This window comes from Trichogramma pretiosum, unplaced genomic scaffold (genome assembly GCF_000599845.2).
Source record: "Trichogramma pretiosum strain Unisexual culture from Peru unplaced genomic scaffold, Tpre_2.0 scaffold22, whole genome shotgun sequence".
Lineage (NCBI taxonomy): Eukaryota > Metazoa > Arthropoda > Insecta > Hymenoptera > Trichogrammatidae > Trichogramma > Trichogramma pretiosum.
Genome location: NW_019640932.1, coordinates 1903454 through 1921871, shown reverse-complemented (window position 1 = coordinate 1921871; position 18418 = coordinate 1903454). Strand labels below are relative to the sequence as shown.

The window sequence follows — 18418 nt, the reverse complement described above, 5'->3', positions numbered from 1 at the left end:
GCTGCAGTCGGTGCGGCTACGCGATCATTCGCGTACGAATTCCCCGAGCGAGCGCATTCAAATGTTTAAACAGCATTTTGCCAGTAGGAGGAGATACTTTTATCGAAACTTTTCGGCGCGCTCGAGAAAGTGAATGTTCATCGAAATTTATAATACATGCGAAATGGAATTGGACTCGTCTACGCGAGGATCAGTATTGGATTGATCGTCTATCTATTTGACGTTTTCATTTTATATATAGCACTGATAAACACGGCTGACGCGCAGCAGACGCGTAGGCTAAAAATAGATTATCTCGGCGAAACTTTCGATGCACGCGCGTGCAAGCGCACAGATTTAATTACAGGTACTCGCGTTAGCCTACTCGCGAATTAATCCATTTATATGTATTTTAAGAACTCGAGTGCCAATAAACTCATAAACCTGTTCGTCGCAAGCGCTATTAACGAATGGAAAAATGACGGCTAAACTTGCGAGTCGCGGAGTTATACTCGACGGATTATAACATTTTTGCATCGTCGCATCAGGAGTGATTATTCGAAATAGCTCGCCTCGATCAAACTAACACAAAATTTTTATTTCAACATAAACAATTCGTTGTACATCGAGTTAAAAAGTTTTTGAAGATTTAATGATTTCATTGTACGGAATAAAAAAATTTAAAATACTGTCGGGTCAACAATCAAATATTGCGAGGTCTGCTGTCAATCATCGCGTAGGTTGTGGTCAAATATTGTAGAGTGTGCGATATGGCAGAGTTTAAATTATAGTTTTCAAAAATCATAATAACTTAAAATATTATTATAGTATTCGACGTTATAAAATTTATGTTATGAATATATAAGATTTTGATGCAGAAAAAACTCCAGTACTGTGTAATCCGCTAATAATGATTTCGTGATCATTATGATCAAACGCTTCGATAAAATGCGGAGTAAAATGCGGATAATTACGGAGTATTCCTATTTATTAAATGACCTTTAAATTTTTATAAAAAACTGAGACGTGAACCAAACTTGATAAAATCTAAAGTATCTTGAATATCTCATCTGAATCTCTCTCTCCCATCACTTTAAATAATTCATTGTAACAGAATGATAGGAAAAATTGTAGAATAAAATGTGTTTAGAATTGATGAAAAATGAGCCTGCTTTTTTCAGTATTTTTAGAACGATTTTTAGATTTCTGGATAACAACAGTTTTTCAAAAATCCAAAAATCGTTCCAAAAATTCTGAAAAAAAGCAGGCTCATTTTTATCAATTCTAAACACATTTCATTCTACAACTTTTTCTCGTAAAGTTGATGGATGTCGAGTTCAAAATTGCTGAAATTAATTTGTGATAGGCAGGTCTTCGGGAGTCTTATTTATGATCGCCATATCGAGTTTCATAATAATAATTATTTTACAATAAAGTATACATGCCATTGACCAAATCTATATGTGTGAGACGCACGAGTGAACCTTCTTTCTGTCTTGAAATTTGAGTTAAACGAGAATTTTTTCTCGAAATGTCATGTTAATTTTTAGAAAATTGTTTGTAGTAACTATTTATTAAATAAATTTTAGAAACTTCTGACCCTAGATTCGAAAATTAAATTAAATTTTACATAAGAAATGATATCTGAAAAGTTTTTTGAACAATTTTTAGTCGGTGCAATTCATAGCTGTAAATGTCGGAAAATTGTCATTTCTGGCGTTAACGGGGTTAAAGGAAATGTTATTATTGGATTCGACATCGTTTTTGAGTTAATTTCCTTAATTCTTGGGTATTACGATTGATTCTTGTTTTTTTTTTGTGTCATTTGAAAGAATAAAAAAGGCCAAATTTTCAATATTTTTTCGTTATACTTTTATTTGCAAGGACATATTGAATATTATACAAATTTGAAATTATTTTCGATACATTTAAATAACTTAATTATCTTCCACTTGATTAATATTCCCTAATCGGAGGGCCTTCAAGACCCCTATTAAGTCCCAATCCACCACCATACAACATGGTATGCATCGCACGGTCGAACTCGTCCCTGCTCCAGTTCTCCACTCCAATTTTGACACCAAAAGCTGGTGAGCAAAGTTCGCTCAACATCAAGACCGCTACAACGAGCAAACTATAAACGTAAAAAAACATACTTTATTAGATTGTAAAGATTCTATAATATAGGCTGCAGAAGACAGCCTGAAAGTTTGAAAATAAACATTTTTCTACGTATGTTCAAAGCGCCCTCAGAATGATTTGTTGTTATCAATCATTTTTATTAATGACAAATATACCTCATTGAAAATTGTGTGCGTATAACGTATGTTTGAAAGAAATTTATACTTACGCGTAAATTAACTTGGCCATTTTTTGCTATTTGCTTTTGAAATCGTTCGAATTGTCAAGCGTTTGCAACTGATGAGTGAATTATAACCAGCATGCGTATTTATATGAAAAATATTAGCCAATTAGCACGCTTAACGTTTGTTTTAGAGATTACAAATCAAAAATAAGCTCATATCAGTATAGGAAGAAACGTAGATATATTATAATTGAAATCCTCACTTTTTTAACGATCGCGCATTTTCATCTCAAACTAGTAGTTGATTAGGTAATAAAATAATATTAAATTAATTTAAAAAAAATGTTTTAATCAAGCTTGTATATTATGATTGTCTTTTTAGAATTTGAAACTTTTTAAACCAATTTTTAGTTAAGTTATCATAAGCTATGACATACAAATGGGTACGGGACTGATAAAAAACACCGATGGCTGACACATCAAATTTTTTTTCATTTTATTCTTGACTTATTTATTCAAATACATTATGAATTCAAGAATGTTTTAATTTTACAATTCAACTCACAACGTACTTGGGTTCTATCATTTTTTCTTAAATAGCCTTTTATTTATAAAAATAAGAGTGTCAGAGTTTAGTCCAGTTCTGGCATTCAATTGCACAGGGAAACTCCTAAATTTTGAACGTAATTGAAATATTTCCCAAATTTTTTAAGCGCGTTTTTTTATTGATTTAATAGAAATTTTCGAAAATTTGGCGAAAAAACGAGAGTAAAAATCAATTTTTTATGCCAAAATACAATTAAATCGCAAATCTGATATCACTGGTCAATTTTACAGGAAAAAATACACAAGAAAATGTATTGTCTAAATTAATTTTAGTCATAAAAAAAAACTGCCTGGCTATCGCCCTATGTTCGATCTCTACTCGATTTTGACGCACGTTCTTAAACTTCAAGAGCCTATCGTCACCGGTTTTCGTCACTTTTTGGACTTCTGGAGCCTGGCTTTTTTCAGCTGAAACCTTGAACTTTTAGCTCGGCCATGAGCCGAGACGATTTAAAAACATTTTCCAAAAACGAACCGGTCTAATAAACACGTTGTCTTGTTCTCACCCCTATTAAGATCTATCTAGTCCTTATCAAATTTTTTTTTCATTTGCTTCCGCTATGAGAAAGCAAAAATTTGATGTTGCAGCCGCAGAATGTATTCATCAGTACATTGAAGAAATTTAAATTAGAGTACACTCTTTGTATGTCATAGCTTATGATATGCTTAATTATTGATAAGCTTAATTAACTAAAAGTCAATACCTAATCAACTACTAGTTTGAGATGAAAATGCGCGATCGTTAAAAAAGTGAGTATTTCAATAATAATATATCTACGTTTCTTCCTATACTGATACGAGCTTATTTTTGATTTGTAATCTTTCAAACAAACATTGAGCATGCTAATTGGCTAATATTTTTCATATAAATACGCATGCTGGTTATAATTCACTCATCAGTTGCAAACGCTTGACAATTCGAACGATTTCAAAAGCAAATAGCAAAAAATGGCCAAGTTAATTTACGCGTAAGTATAAATTTCTTTCAAACATACGTTATACGCACACAATTTTCAATGAGGTATATTTGTCATTAATAAAAATGATTGATAACAACAAATCATTCTGAGGGCGCTTTGAACATACGTAGAAAAATGTTTATTTTCAAACTTTCAGGCTGTCTTCTGCAGCCTATATTATAGAATCTTTACAATCTAATAAAGTATGTTTTTTTACGTTTATAGTTTGCTCGTTGTAGCGGTCTTGATGTTGAGCGAACTTTGCTCACCAGCTTTTGGTGTCAAAATTGGAGTGGAGAACTGGAGCAGGGACGAGTTCGACCGTGCGATGCATACCATGTTCTATGGTGGTGGATTGGGACTTAATAGGGGTCTTGAAGGCCCTCCGATTAGGGAATATTAATCAAGTGGAAGATAATTAAGTTATTTAAATGTATCGAAAATAATTTCAAATTTGTATAATATTCAATATGTCCTTGCAAATAAAAGTATAACGAAAAAATATTGAAAATTTGGCCTTTTTTATTCTTTCAAATGACACAAAAAAAAACAAGAATCAATCGTAATACCCAAGAATTAAGGAAATTAACTCAAAAACGATGTCGAATCCAATTCTTTTGTCAGCTGGAATGATAATATTCTCAATATATTATCATATATATTGATTCCGATAATGATTGATTGTTAATAGTGACGATTAAAAAAATATGAAACTGGGAAAGGACAGGCGAGCGCTAAAAGTATGACTATTTAATTTTTAATGTTCCTAAATTTTGCCAACTCATTCATTCGTACCTCGATAGTCCAACAAAAGCTCGGCCAAACAAAAAAATGTGATAAGCACTAGATAGCGGTTTAAAGGGAACAAGAAACGTGTCTACAAAAAAAAATTTGAGTTTGCAAACTCAAGACTTTAATTTAAAATCCGCTTATTACTATTCCTTGATCATTATGATCAAACGCTTCGATAAAATGCTCTGATTGCGGAATATTCTTATTTATTATATCACCTTTAAATTTTTATTAAAAAACTGAGACACGAACCAAACTCGATAAGATTTAAAGTATCTTCAATAACTCATCTGAATCTCTCTACCTTCAATAATTCATTGTAACAGAATGATAGGAAGTACGTCATCTTTTGTTCCGAAATAATATCTCAAGTCTGAAGGGAAAATAATTCATTAATTCATTAATAATTATTCATTATTATAATTACAATAATTCATTAATAAATATTATTAAATCTGATATAAATTAAACTCAGACAGGTATTTCATCGACGAAACGATTGATATATTGCTATTTATTGTTGAGCTTTGCAACGGAAGTGTATGAATTTCGTCTCGTTACAGGGCTCAGGATGCGGTGGATTGGTTATGTGACTGCTATACTTTGGTGGTCAGGCATCGCCAGGACCCTCAGCTCCATGAATCGAGGTCAGTTACTTACATTTTTTTTACTCTCAAGAGAATATAATAGCCACAGTGAAGACATAAATCCTAAAATCCTTTTGTTGCTGAAATTTCTATTGAATATTTTAGGAATTAGCTACCTAGATCGAAACTACTCGAGCATTCGCGTAGCATAAAACATCGGGTGTATGGGGTACCGAAAAGGCGTTGAATAATGTCGTCCATTTGCTTGTCAGGTTACAAAATCAGTCCAAAGCCATGCCGGGTGGCGGGCCAGCCGAACGTAGAGGGCACCTGCATGTTCGTCTGGGAATGCATCAAGTCCGAGGGCACCCACGTGGGTGTCTGCGTCGACAGCTTCATGTTTGGCAGCTGCTGCGTGCACAACGCCACGCAGAACAGCATAGCCATCGCCGCCGCCGCGGCGGCCGGCCAGCAATACGCGACCAAATCAACTAGTCACAATAATAGCACGTCGAATCAAGGTAATATCGATCGAGCACCTACGATCTCGTCTTGTAGTCAGTCGAAAAGTTTTTTTTTTCTTGACGCAGCTCCAACGACTCGTCGACCGTCGTCCTCGCAAAACAATCAGCACCAAATGGCATCGCGACCGCTTCAAAAGAAGCCCCACTCGAAGCCCGTCAGCAACGGCGGCAACAACAACGGCACCCGCAACAACAGGCCCGGCAACGCCAACTCTTATCACCACTATCAGCGACCGGACCAGGAGGATCGACAGCAGCATCATCTCGCGCATCACGGCAACGGCCAGTACTATCATCATCAGCATCACCATCATCATCACTATCATCAGCAGTCGTCGTTCAAGGACAAGGTCTCGGGTGGCGGCCAGCACAACACGCTGCTGGTCAGGCTGCCCAACAACAAGAATCAGGCGAGCAACGGCAAGAACCAGCGGCCCGGCGCCAGGCCCTACAACACCAGGCCCGACGATCGCGACCAGGACGACCAGGATCTCAGCGTGCAGGAGAGCGTGCAGAGGCCGAGCATCAATTCCCTCGACGACGATGTGAGACACGATCTAGCACTTATATTCTAGAAAGCATCATTTTTAATTATAGCTGCTCGCTTCTGCTTTTTTTTTGTCCATGAATTTTCACAGATAAAATTTTTTATAAAGATTGCCTGTCTGCGTGAGTAGAGATAATATGAAATAGTGGCGAATAATAAATCAACTATGCGTTTTTGTATTATTTTCTCTTTTTTGTTCATTTTATACAGGAGGCCATGAACAAATTGAACAAGCCGTCGATGAATCACATCTACACGGAGCGACCACAATGGGCGACCAAACCGTCGCAGCAGCAGCAGCAGCATCAACAACAGTCTTACTCGCGACCGAACGACTACTCGAAGCCGCATTTTTCGGCGAAAACGAGCAGCACAACGTCAACGAGCAGTACAACGACGACTACGACGACGACGACGCGACGACCCATTGATCACGCGACGACAAAAGTCACCGCCACGTCCCATTATTCCGCTCACTCGACCAGGTAAAAAAGCCAACATCTCCTTTATATCACTTTATTTATTTATATTATTATAAGCCGGAGATACTGCTCCTGTTGCTTTTCGAGGCATTAATCAGTGCAAAGCGCGGCATGGAATCATTAAGTTGGCTTGTATATAGTAATCCGAGATTTTTTCCGTTCTTTACCTTCTTTGCAGATTTGACGTCACGAATTGATGAACTTGGCTCTTTGTTCGGTGCCGTATATACGGATGAAATATAATTTCTTCGTCGCAGGAGAATCATTTGTTCGGAAATGTCTCGTTCTCGTTAGCTTTATACCGCGAGATGTACACTTTTTATTCTCTTGCGCTCTGCAAAATAAAATCGACGCGGTAATTAAGCGCTAACTATAAAGAAAGTTTATATTATAAAGCTTGTAAAAATTTTTTTTTTCCTTCGTCTCTCATCGCTCGTCATTATCATCGTCATTGCGGTTGTAAAAGTGATAATTTTTCCTCCGAGTCACGAGCGCGCAAACACAGTTTGTGATTTTACTAAAAGTTCAGTCGAGCAGACGCGTCTGCCTGGCCGTGCCCGCTGCTGTTGCTGCTTCTCCTACGCCAACTCCATCCTCGAACGTCTGCATTTCCGCCTCGGTACGCTCGATAATGAGATGTGCTTTATTGCCGCAAATGGATTTACCATCGGTATAATAATAAAACGTAAGCGTCAGCTCGCGCGTGACGAGCCGATTATCTGCACGCCGGGGCGCTGCAGCGACGAGAAGAGAGAGAGAGAGATTGAAATACTATATCCCACATACGTATCCTCCTAATTATGATATCGAATTTTCAACGAGGCGAAGAAATGAACAAACACAACTCGCGCGCTCATTAATTAAGGTTTTTCTAATTGTTTATTATTAAATTGATGATTTCGTCGACAGTGTGACTGCGGTACCGCAAACGGCCCACTGGCAACTGACGACGGAGCCGGCCTTCGTCACGCGTAACAAGCCAGCTGCGCCTTCCTCTTCCTCGTCGTCGTCGGCGTCGTCTTCTTGGAGCTCGTCGTCGTCGTCGTCGTCGATGGCCAAACCGCAGCCACAGCACCATAAGCCACACTGGTCGTCGTCGTCGGCGTCGTCCTCTACCTCGTTCGACGCTCAGCCTCAGAGGCCGAGTTACAAGCCCGAGAATCACGAGGTATGTAGAGCATTAAATGCTCCAATAACATATATAACATCTCTCGGCTTTTTCTTGCGCTATGCGCGGCTATGTATATGCCGCACGAATTGTGGCAACTGCACAGCTCGCAACACAAAAAGCGCAGTCGTACAGCTACTACGGAAGGGAGATGATTACAAATTTTTGCACTGAAAATGCCTTGGCACGAAATTCGCGTTCGTGTGCCGCATCCGCATACCTGCGCGTCTTTAAGCTCAATCTTTATCAATTATACATCGAGTAGAGAGTACCTGCACACACACATACATGTATAGGCTTGCATAATATATCCTCTCTTGGCAGCTCCATTTTAGTTACGTATGTACGCGCCGAGTACGTGCCGAGCGCACAAAATGTAATAATCAGGAGCAGTGTAGCAGCAGCAGCAGCAACAGCAGCAGTTGAGTTGTCGTGGAGCAACGAGACTTACGACTGCCGAGGAGGCCATAAAAATTTTAAACCAACACATTCATCCTAATTACTTTTAACGAATACCCTTGACCACTGAAAATCTTCAAACCCCTTGCGCGCCATGAATAGAAAGATGGAAAGAGACAGAGACAGAGAGAGCCCATGTCCATTCATTGTGTCGGCACGAGCACGCCGTGTGCTGCGAGTAAAAGGAGCTGAGAGAGAGAGAGAGAGAAAAAAAGGAACAGCGAAGGAGACGCGGCGCGCACAGCAGCTTTAGTAAACTAACGGCCGAGATAACCTGTTAGAGCGGAGGAGATTTTTCTTCTTTCCGTATGCGCGCGTGCATGTGCGGTGTACGTACTGCACACGGACTGAATAACGGAAAATCCTCAAGGTCGTACGAAGCGCGCGAAAGGCTGGAGCGCGCATAGCCATCGAAAGGAGAAGAGAAGAAGAAGAAGAAGAAGAGAAAAAGGAATTCCTGCCACTTCTACACAGATGCACAACACGCGTCAGAGTCGGTTTACCTACTGCCTGCACTGCACATACATGCGGCAGGCACACGTGCGGCACGACGGGGGATTCTCTGCGGCAGCTATCTCGTTTGAAAGTTTAATTTCAAAGCTCGCTCGCGATCCTCGTGACGTGACACTCTCGTGTGCCTGCCTGTGCGTCGACTCGGCACTCTGTCTCTATAGATAAATTTAAACATTAACATACATGTAGGTACACACGGCTGCGGCATATAGCGTGGAGGAGTGAGCACGATGTACTCAGAACCTACGTACGTGGTTATTTTGCAAGTGGCTTGAATCAAGCTCCCTGCGCGAATACGAGAGCTCGCATGCACGCGTGCGGACTGCGCAGATGTATCGCACGGAACACAAAAATGTAACACTGAATGTCGGCCGTATGCATGCCATATAAAAGCACGACGGTTATAGATAGCACGCGTAACTTTGCGCCAACGCTATGAATCGACAAAGTTTCGTAAACTTAATTTGCGAGTATATATATGTTACCGGCAAACCCCGCTTTTGGGCAAAAGTGACTTTTGCCTAGGCAAAAACAGAAATGCCTGAAATTTCAAGCAAAATCCGCAGAAATATATGAACTTCCGAAATCTTAGGCATTGCCCGCAATGCCTACAATTTTTTAGGCAAAACCCGCAATGCCTAAAAATTTTTAGGCATTACTGGGAGCTAATAATTTTAAGTAAAAAATTAATGTAAAGTGAAAAAATACGCATTTATTTGAATACAAAAGTTTTGTTTTTAATGCATTCAGAACTACGAATTTCGTCAAATGGTCATGGTACACCATTATCAACTTAAACTCATCGACACTTGATGATTGAAAGTCAATCAAGTCCACCTGGCATCTACTATTCATTTCTGAATGGAAAATTGGTTTAGATACCAACCCCCTTCTTCTCTTTATTTTTTTCTGGTGACAGACTTCACACATTTTTAAGTATAACTCAATCAATTCGCTTGTAAAGTTGGAATACTCGATCGATGTTTCTTTCCAAAGCCTATCGCGCCCACCATGTCCGGTCGCAATATGCACGGCTTGAATGATATCAAAGACATCTTCAAGCGGTACACTAGTATTTAATGCTACTACCTGGTTTGATCTTGGAGATAAGTATTTATAACATTTATAATGCTCTTTTTCGTTAGCCTCGGCGACAAACTGATTTTTTCAATTATCGACTTCCATCTCCATTTTTACTTTATTTTAAGTCAAGTCACTAGTGAGAGTATAAGCTTGTATCCATACTGGGTTATAAACAAAACTAACAAGTAAGTCCGGCTTAGATGCTGACTAATCGTATACTAACCTGTTATTGTTTACAGTAATGCCTAAAATTTTTTAGGCATTGTGGGTTTTTCCTAAAATTGCTTAGGCATTGCGGGCTTTGCCTAAGAAATTTAGGAATTTCCTATACTTTTTTAGGCATTGCGGTTTTTGCCTAAAATTTTAGGCATTTTCGTTTTTACCTAGGCAAAAGTCACTTTTGCCTAAAAGCGGGTTTGCCGGTAACATATGGTGCATTATTTCAAAAGTGTGATATTTGGAGTGGGTAAAATGGGCAATATTGGAATAATTGAAAAACTTACTTTCTTCTATTTTGAGTTTAATTTTTCCGGACCCCCGTAGTTTCTGACACTTGATTCTTTGTTTTTTCATGGAGTATTTACTTTTTACCGGACATCATCTAATTCGTTTATTTTCTGATTGCAAACATGAAAATTTGTCACGGAGGGGACACTCACGGAGGGGACAAATCGCACTTTTATCAAATTTCACGACGACAACAAAGTTGAAAATTTTTTTTCCGATCGCGCACAAAAATTGTTTGCAAAGATGAACGTTTTTACGCCACCAGATTCAAAAATAAAAAGTGCTAGCTCAAAAACTCGTCGATCACGGAGGGGTCACTTTATTTTACTAGTACGATTTTCGTGTGCAAGTATTGTTATAGCGAAGCTGCAACTAAGATTTGAATATTCTACGGATGAAAATCGAGTACCTTAGTTCTAAAAGATGACCCTCGTATAGTTAGAGAGGTCAAAATTATTGTCTAGCACGTTTACTGGCACTATATTTGTAATGATGTAAAATTTCACATAATTTAAGGACACATTTGTAACTTACGTACAATTGTTTTGAGACTATTTAAGATGACGAGTCATACAAAAAAACTTTCTATAGGATGTATAGAATAAGGCCCATGTATCACGGAGGGGACATTTTGTGTGTTTATCCGGCTGGCAAATCGATTTGGTCTTTTTTTATGGAAATTTTATAGCTGCGGAAGGTCAAATTCGGTAAAATGAAAGGTTTTACCGTCTTAGTTTTCATTTTTTTAAAGTTTTCTAATAGCTACAATAACAAGACATGTCATATCACGCTTTTGAAATAATGCACCATATATATGGTTCAGATTCAGAATTTTTTAAATGAAACTGCGGACGAGGTCCACGGATTTTCCTAAAATTTTGGTATGTTATAGTACTTTGAAAAAGGGTCCCAAACCCACAATTTCAGACCCCTCTCCCTTCCGGCCCCACCCCAGCTATAAACGTCTATTTTCTATTTATATTTATTCTCAAGCCCTGAAGTAATTAAAAAATCTGAAAAATTCATACAGACAACTTTTAATTTTTTTTAGATTTCTGAGTGCTTCAGTTTTTCGAAACATTTGAAAAATAATGTAAGTATGATGAACGTGACGCTCTGTATTGAGCTAGGAGACCTCAATCGAAAAATGGAATGGTTAAAATTTATTAAAATTTGACAAGGAATTAAAAAAAAGTATTTTTAAATTTTTTTTACCGTAATCTCCAGAAACCTTTTTAGATAAAAATAGCGTTTTTCGGCTGAAAAAAACTCTGAAAAAATTTGAAATTGTGTATGTAAAAAAATTTGAATTGTTTGACGAATAAAATATGAAAAAATTTTTCCAGATTTTTTGAGTCTCTGTATCGCCCGAAAAAATTATTTTCGTTAAAAAAGCAGTTTTTAAACTACAGACTTCAGTGGCAAGAATGAAAATTTATTACAAAATTCAAGGAATCGTTTTTTAGCGTCAGAGCTAAAAATTAATATTCCGGTCTGGTATATTGAACCATTTTACCGAAAATGAAATAATTTGAATTTAAAATGATTTTATCTGAAGACCTAAAGCACTCAGAAAATCTGGAAAAATTCAAGATTGTTTGGATTGTTAAAAAGTACCCTGATGAATTTTTTCAGATTTTTTTATTACTTCAGTGCTTTAGAATAAGTACAAATCAAAACTAGACGTTCCAAAATATAGAAAATAGACATACCAACATTTAAGGAAAATATATTGACCTCGTCCGCAGGTATTTTTAAAAAATTCTGAATTTGACCCATATTTATTTATTCGCTTGCAACTTGGCTCCATACAAATATGTATATCTCGGAACTCGGAACCAACATCCCACCAAAAAATCGACCAATAACCTGATGTTTTTAATTCTAACTCATGTTGTTGAACAGCTGTTTAATAACGTGTCCTGCAATGAAACCATAACGAGTCTCATTCATAAATTTTATTTGTGAATCAATGTTGCTAATCGTATATCAATGGCTCGAAGACAATAGCTATTACTTTTAGTTCGGTCTGTTTATTTTAACTTTAAATTTAATTTGTTTTTTATAAATTTCAGAATTACTTTTCAACATAAAAGGAAATGTTATTATTTAAAATATTGACACAATTATTTTTTTTAACTTTATACTTTTATTATTTGCAAGGACATGTTGAATATTATACAAATTTGAATTTATTCTCGATACATTTAAATTACTTAATTATATTCCACTTGATTAATATTCCCTAATCGGAGGGCCTTCAAGACCCCTATTAAGTCCCAATCCACCACCATAGAACATGGTATGCATCGCACGGTCGAACTCGTCCCTGCTCCAGTTCTCCACTCCAATTTTGACACCAAAAGCTGGTGAGCAAAGTTCGCTCAACATCAAGACCGCTACAACGAGCAAACTATAAACGTAAAAAAACATACTTTATTAGATTGTAAAGATTCTATAATATAGGCTGCAGAAGACAGCCTGAAAGTTTGAAAATAAACATTTTTCTACGTATGTTCAAAGCGCCCTCAGAATGATTTGTTGTTATCAATCATTTTTATTAATGACAAATATACCTCATTGAAAATTGTGTGCGTATAACGTATGTTTGAAAGAAATTTATACTTACGCGTAAATTAACTTGGCCATTTTTTGCTATTTGCTTTTGAAATCGTTCGAATTGTCAAGCGTTTGCAACTGATGAGTGAATTATAACCAGCATGCGTATTTATATGAAAAATATTAGCCAATTAGCACGCTTAACGTTTGTTTTAGAGATTACAAATCAAAAATAAGCTCATATCAGTATAGGAAGAAACGTAGATATATTATAATTGAAATCCTCACTTTTTTAACGATCGCGCATTTTCATCTCAAACTAGTAGTTGATTAGGTAATAAAATAATATTAAATTAATTTAAAAAAAATGTTTTAATCAAGCTTGTATATTATGATTGTCTTTTTAGAATTTGAAACTTTTTAAACCAATTTTTAGTTAAGTTATCATAAGCTATGACATACAAATGGGTACGGGACTGATAAAAAACACCGATGGCTGACACATCAAATTTTTTTTCATTTTATTCTTGACTTATTTATTCAAATACATTATGAATTCAAGAATGTTTTAATTTTACAATTCAACTCACAACGTACTTGGGTTCTATCATTTTTTCTTAAATAGCCTTTTATTTATAAAAATAAGAGTGTCAGAGTTTAGTCCAGTTCTGGCATTCAATTGCACAGGGAAACTCCTAAATTTTGAACGTAATTGAAATATTTCCCAAATTTTTTAAGCGCGTTTTTTTATTGATTTAATAGAAATTTTCGAAAATTTGGCGAAAAAACGAGAGTAAAAATCAATTTTTTATGCCAAAATACAATTAAATCGCAAATCTGATATCACTGGTCAATTTTACAGGAAAAAATACACAAGAAAATGTATTGTCTAAATTAATTTTAGTCATAAAAAAAAACTGCCTGGCTATCGCCCTATGTTCGATCTCTACTCGATTTTGACGCACGTTCTTAAACTTCAAGAGCCTATCGTCACCGGTTTTCGTCACTTTTTGGACTTCTGGAGCCTGGCTTTTTTCAGCTGAAACCTTGAACTTTTAGCTCGGCCATGAGCCGAGACGATTTAAAAACATTTTCCAAAAACGAACCGGTCTAATAAACACGTTGTCTTGTTCTCACCCCTATTAAGATCTATCTAGTCCTTATCAAATTTTTTTTTCATTTGCTTCCGCTATGAGAAAGCAAAAATTTGATGTTGCAGCCGCAGAATGTATTCATCAGTACATTGAAGAAATTTAAATTAGAGTACACTCTTTGTATGTCATAGCTTATGATATGCTTAATTATTGATAAGCTTAATTAACTAAAAGTCAATACCTAATCAACTACTAGTTTGAGATGAAAATGCGCGATCGTTAAAAAAGTGAGTATTTCAATAATAATATATCTACGTTTCTTCCTATACTGATACGAGCTTATTTTTGATTTGTAATCTTTCAAACAAACATTGAGCATGCTAATTGGCTAATATTTTTCATATAAATACGCATGCTGGTTATAATTCACTCATCAGTTGCAAACGCTTGACAATTCGAACGATTTCAAAAGCAAATAGCAAAAAATGGCCAAGTTAATTTACGCGTAAGTATAAATTTCTTTCAAACATACGTTATACGCACACAATTTTCAATGAGGTATATTTGTCATTAATAAAAATGATTGATAACAACAAATCATTCTGAGGGCGCTTTGAACATACGTAGAAAAATGTTTATTTTCAAACTTTCAGGCTGTCTTCTGCAGCCTATATTATAGAATCTTTACAATCTAATAAAGTATGTTTTTTTACGTTTATAGTTTGCTCGTTGTAGCGGTCTTGATGTTGAGCGAACTTTGCTCACCAGCTTTTGGTGTCAAAATTGGAGTGGAGAACTGGAGCAGGGACGAGTTCGACCGTGCGATGCATACCATGTTCTATGGTGGTGGATTGGGACTTAATAGGGGTCTTGAAGGCCCTCCGATTAGGGAATATTAATCAAGTGGAAGATAATTAAGTTATTTAAATGTATCGAAAATAATTTCAAATTTGTATAATATTCAATATGTCCTTGCAAATAAAAGTATAACGAAAAAATATTGAAAATTTGGCCTTTTTTATTCTTTCAAATGACACAAAAAAAAACAAGAATCAATCGTAATACCCAAGAATTAAGGAAATTAACTCAAAAACGATGTCGAATCCAATTCTTTTGTCAGCTGGAATGATAATATTCTCAATATATTATCATATATATTGATTCCGATAATGATTGATTGTTAATAGTGACGATTAAAAAAATATGAAACTGGGAAAGGACAGGCGAGCGCTAAAAGTATGACTAGTTAATTTTTAATGTTCCTAAATTTTGCTAATTCATTCACGTTATTTATTGTACAGAATCACGTTTACCAGAAGCCGCACTCGGCTCATTACATAACTACGTCGTATCTCGACAGTCCAACAAAAGCTCGGCCGACGAAGAAGACGCCGCAAGCAGCCGCAACTACCACAGCGGCTATAACGACGACGAGTAGCCCTACCAGCAGCACAAGTAGTGCTTCTTACATAGAGAATGCAACTACGAGTACCAGCACTACGACAACGACACCTACGATCGTCAAAACATCATTTCCGGAGTCATCGACGACAATGACGACGACGACGACGACGACGACTGGCTCTCCGCTGAGAACTGGCTCGGTCTTGACGATACCCGCGGCCTCGGAGAAGAGCAGTATGTCCTGCGGACTACCGTCGCTCTTTCCGCGACCCGAGACGAGGATAGTCGGCGGCAAGGAGGCACCATTCGGCAAGTGGCCCTGGCAGGTCTCGGTACGACGCACCTCCTTCTTCGGCTTCTCGAGCACGCACAGATGCGGCGGTGCCGTGCTCAACGAAAATTGGATCGCCACCGCAGGACACTGCGTCGACGAGTGAGTGATTTTTTTTTTGCACAATTCGTTGCTATGTTTTTGATAGCTCGTGGCAACTTCCAAAACGATCCCTTTGAGCTACAGCATACGAGTCATGTACATCAGCGAACTTAGATACTCGGACCACGAAAATGTGCAATCGATTAGTCGCATCCTTTACTGTGCAATGTAAATCGTGAAACTGTAATCGCGCGCGAAGGAAGCGACTTATCGATCGCAAATTTTCCAAGTCCGAGTATTTAAGTTCGCTGGTCTATACTTTTTCAAAATATCAATGGTCTTTGCGCAATTGCATCCTTTGACGAGACGGTCGGACCTAAATCACTCGGCAAAAAAACTTGCACATACTTATTATTTTACTCTGGGTTACTTTTCATAATATCCATCATAAAAATACCCATCAAAAGCGATGTATGAATTTCACTCTAGGTTGCGATTGTGACTATTGATGTTTCAAACTTCACCCCGGCGCTATAGCTTAGAAAAAAATTTCGACAAGTGAACAAAAACAAAAATGCCAGAAAAGAAAAAATTGAACACATAAAGTATACGAACAAGGTTTGCATAAATTGCTGTGTCTGAACGTAAAATCAAATTTTTAGAGTTAAATAAATGCGATCGAAAGAGGAAACGAACGGCCTTCGAAAAATTGTTAACAAAGATTGAACATAATTTTCTTCCATTCAAAAATGCTTATAAGCCCCTAAATAAAAAGTATTTTCATTTCTCCGAGAACATTCGCTATATTTCAACGAATCTCAACTTTTTCTCTTTTGCAGCTTGCTCACGTCGCAGATACGCATTAGGGTGGGCGAGTACGACTTCTCGTCGGTGCAGGAGCGGCTGCCGTACGTCGAGCGCGGCATCACCAAGAAGGTCGTACATCCCAAGTACAACTTCTTCACGTTCGAGTACGACCTGGCGCTGGTGCGACTGGAAACGCCGCTGGTCTTCGCACCGCACATATCGCCCATCTGCCTGCCGGCCGCCGACGAGCTGCTCATCGGCGAGAACGCCACGGTCACCGGCTGGGGTCGATTGAGCGAGGGCGGCACCCTGCCCTCGGTTCTGCAGGAGGTATGTCGATATACGGACGATGTACGATTGCTCGTTGATCGCGAATGGCAATTAACTTTTTTCTTTCCGTCTGTTGGAGAGCAGGTATCCGTGCCAATTGTTAGTAATGACAAGTGCAAATCAATGTTCCTCAAAGCCGGCCGTCACGAATTCATACCCGAGATATTCCTGTGCGCCGGTTACGAAGTCGGTGGTCAGGATTCTTGTCAGGTAATAATGCACAAAAAAAATTGTAATAACAAAGTGCATCAACCGTCATCTTGTTTTTTATTGCAGGGCGATTCGGGTGGCCCTCTACAAGTACGTGGTAAGGATGGTCGTTATTTCTTAGCTGGTATAATATCCTGGGGCATCGGCTGCGCCGAGGCCAATTTACCCGGAGTCTGCACTCGAATATCCAAGTTCGTGCCGTGGATCATCAAGAACGTCTCGTGAGAGGAATGACGACGACAATGAATTTTTTATTCTGCTGGTATATTGTAATGTATATCGTCGATTGAAACACTTTATGATCGACCCCCCACGTGTAATGTTGCTTGAGGAGCTCTGAAAGTAGAGTTGTAAAACGAAAAAAAACCGAGTGTTGTTGTTACATATTTTGTTGTTTTTACCATTTACGAGCGATTAATATATAAATATTTTATAAATATAGTCAGGAAGGAGGTGATTACCGATTTATAAAAGATGAACCGTTCGAATGAAAATTATTTAATTGTATTACTTAACTCTATTTGAAATTTGTGAATATGTACTTAATAATCTTGTCACAGCGGAATAGATTTTTTGTGTATTTTTGTTTGCACTCTGCTTGTAAGCGAATCGTTTTTAATTCGATAAAAAAGGGAGAGAAACGATTTTTGCCCCTATTTGTTTTTCGGTCCGTACAGCAAGCATATATTGTACAAGCATATAGGGTGTGTAAAAGTGAATTGATACACCTATTTTTTGCGGCGCAACGACATGCTAAATTACATTGTGTAACTCGATAAAGCAGTGAATCGAAAGAATATTAAATGCAGATTTATCATCGTTTCACCTTGTTACAAAAATGAAGCAAAAAATTTGTTAATCAACGTTGACGTTAATGAATTAACGTTTTCTTAATGGACTAGTCGCCTTATAATCAAGGTAGGATTTTCATTTTTGTATAGTACAAGAATTATTTTTCTACGTGCTGAGCTCTTGCCTTTTTATCATACAACTGTAATGTTTTTGTTTTTGAACCAGATTGTAAAACACATTGTATTTTTACATATTTTTTGTACTGTATATAGTCGATCGTAATTTATGTATAAACTGCGCGAGGAAAAATGATTTTATTTGATGCTGGAAAAATTTTT

At 37.3% G+C, this 18418-nt stretch overlaps 1 protein-coding gene across 1 annotated transcript; it reads left to right on the top strand.

Moving 5' to 3' along the window:
• The first annotated feature begins 5212 nt into the window (after positions 1 to 5212).
• LOC106648801 (serine proteinase stubble-like) lies at positions 5213 to 17611 on the top strand. The gene is made up of 9 exons (XM_014365900.2): positions 5213 to 5288; positions 5501 to 5749; positions 5819 to 6297; positions 6510 to 6784; positions 7691 to 7949; positions 15466 to 16001; positions 16781 to 17078; positions 17163 to 17288; positions 17355 to 17611. Exons 1-9 carry the CDS (start codon positions 5213 to 5215, stop codon positions 17511 to 17513), a joined length of 2457 nt encoding a protein of 818 aa, XP_014221386.2. The 3' UTR covers positions 17514 to 17611.
• Positions 17612 to 18418: the final 807 nt, after the last annotated feature.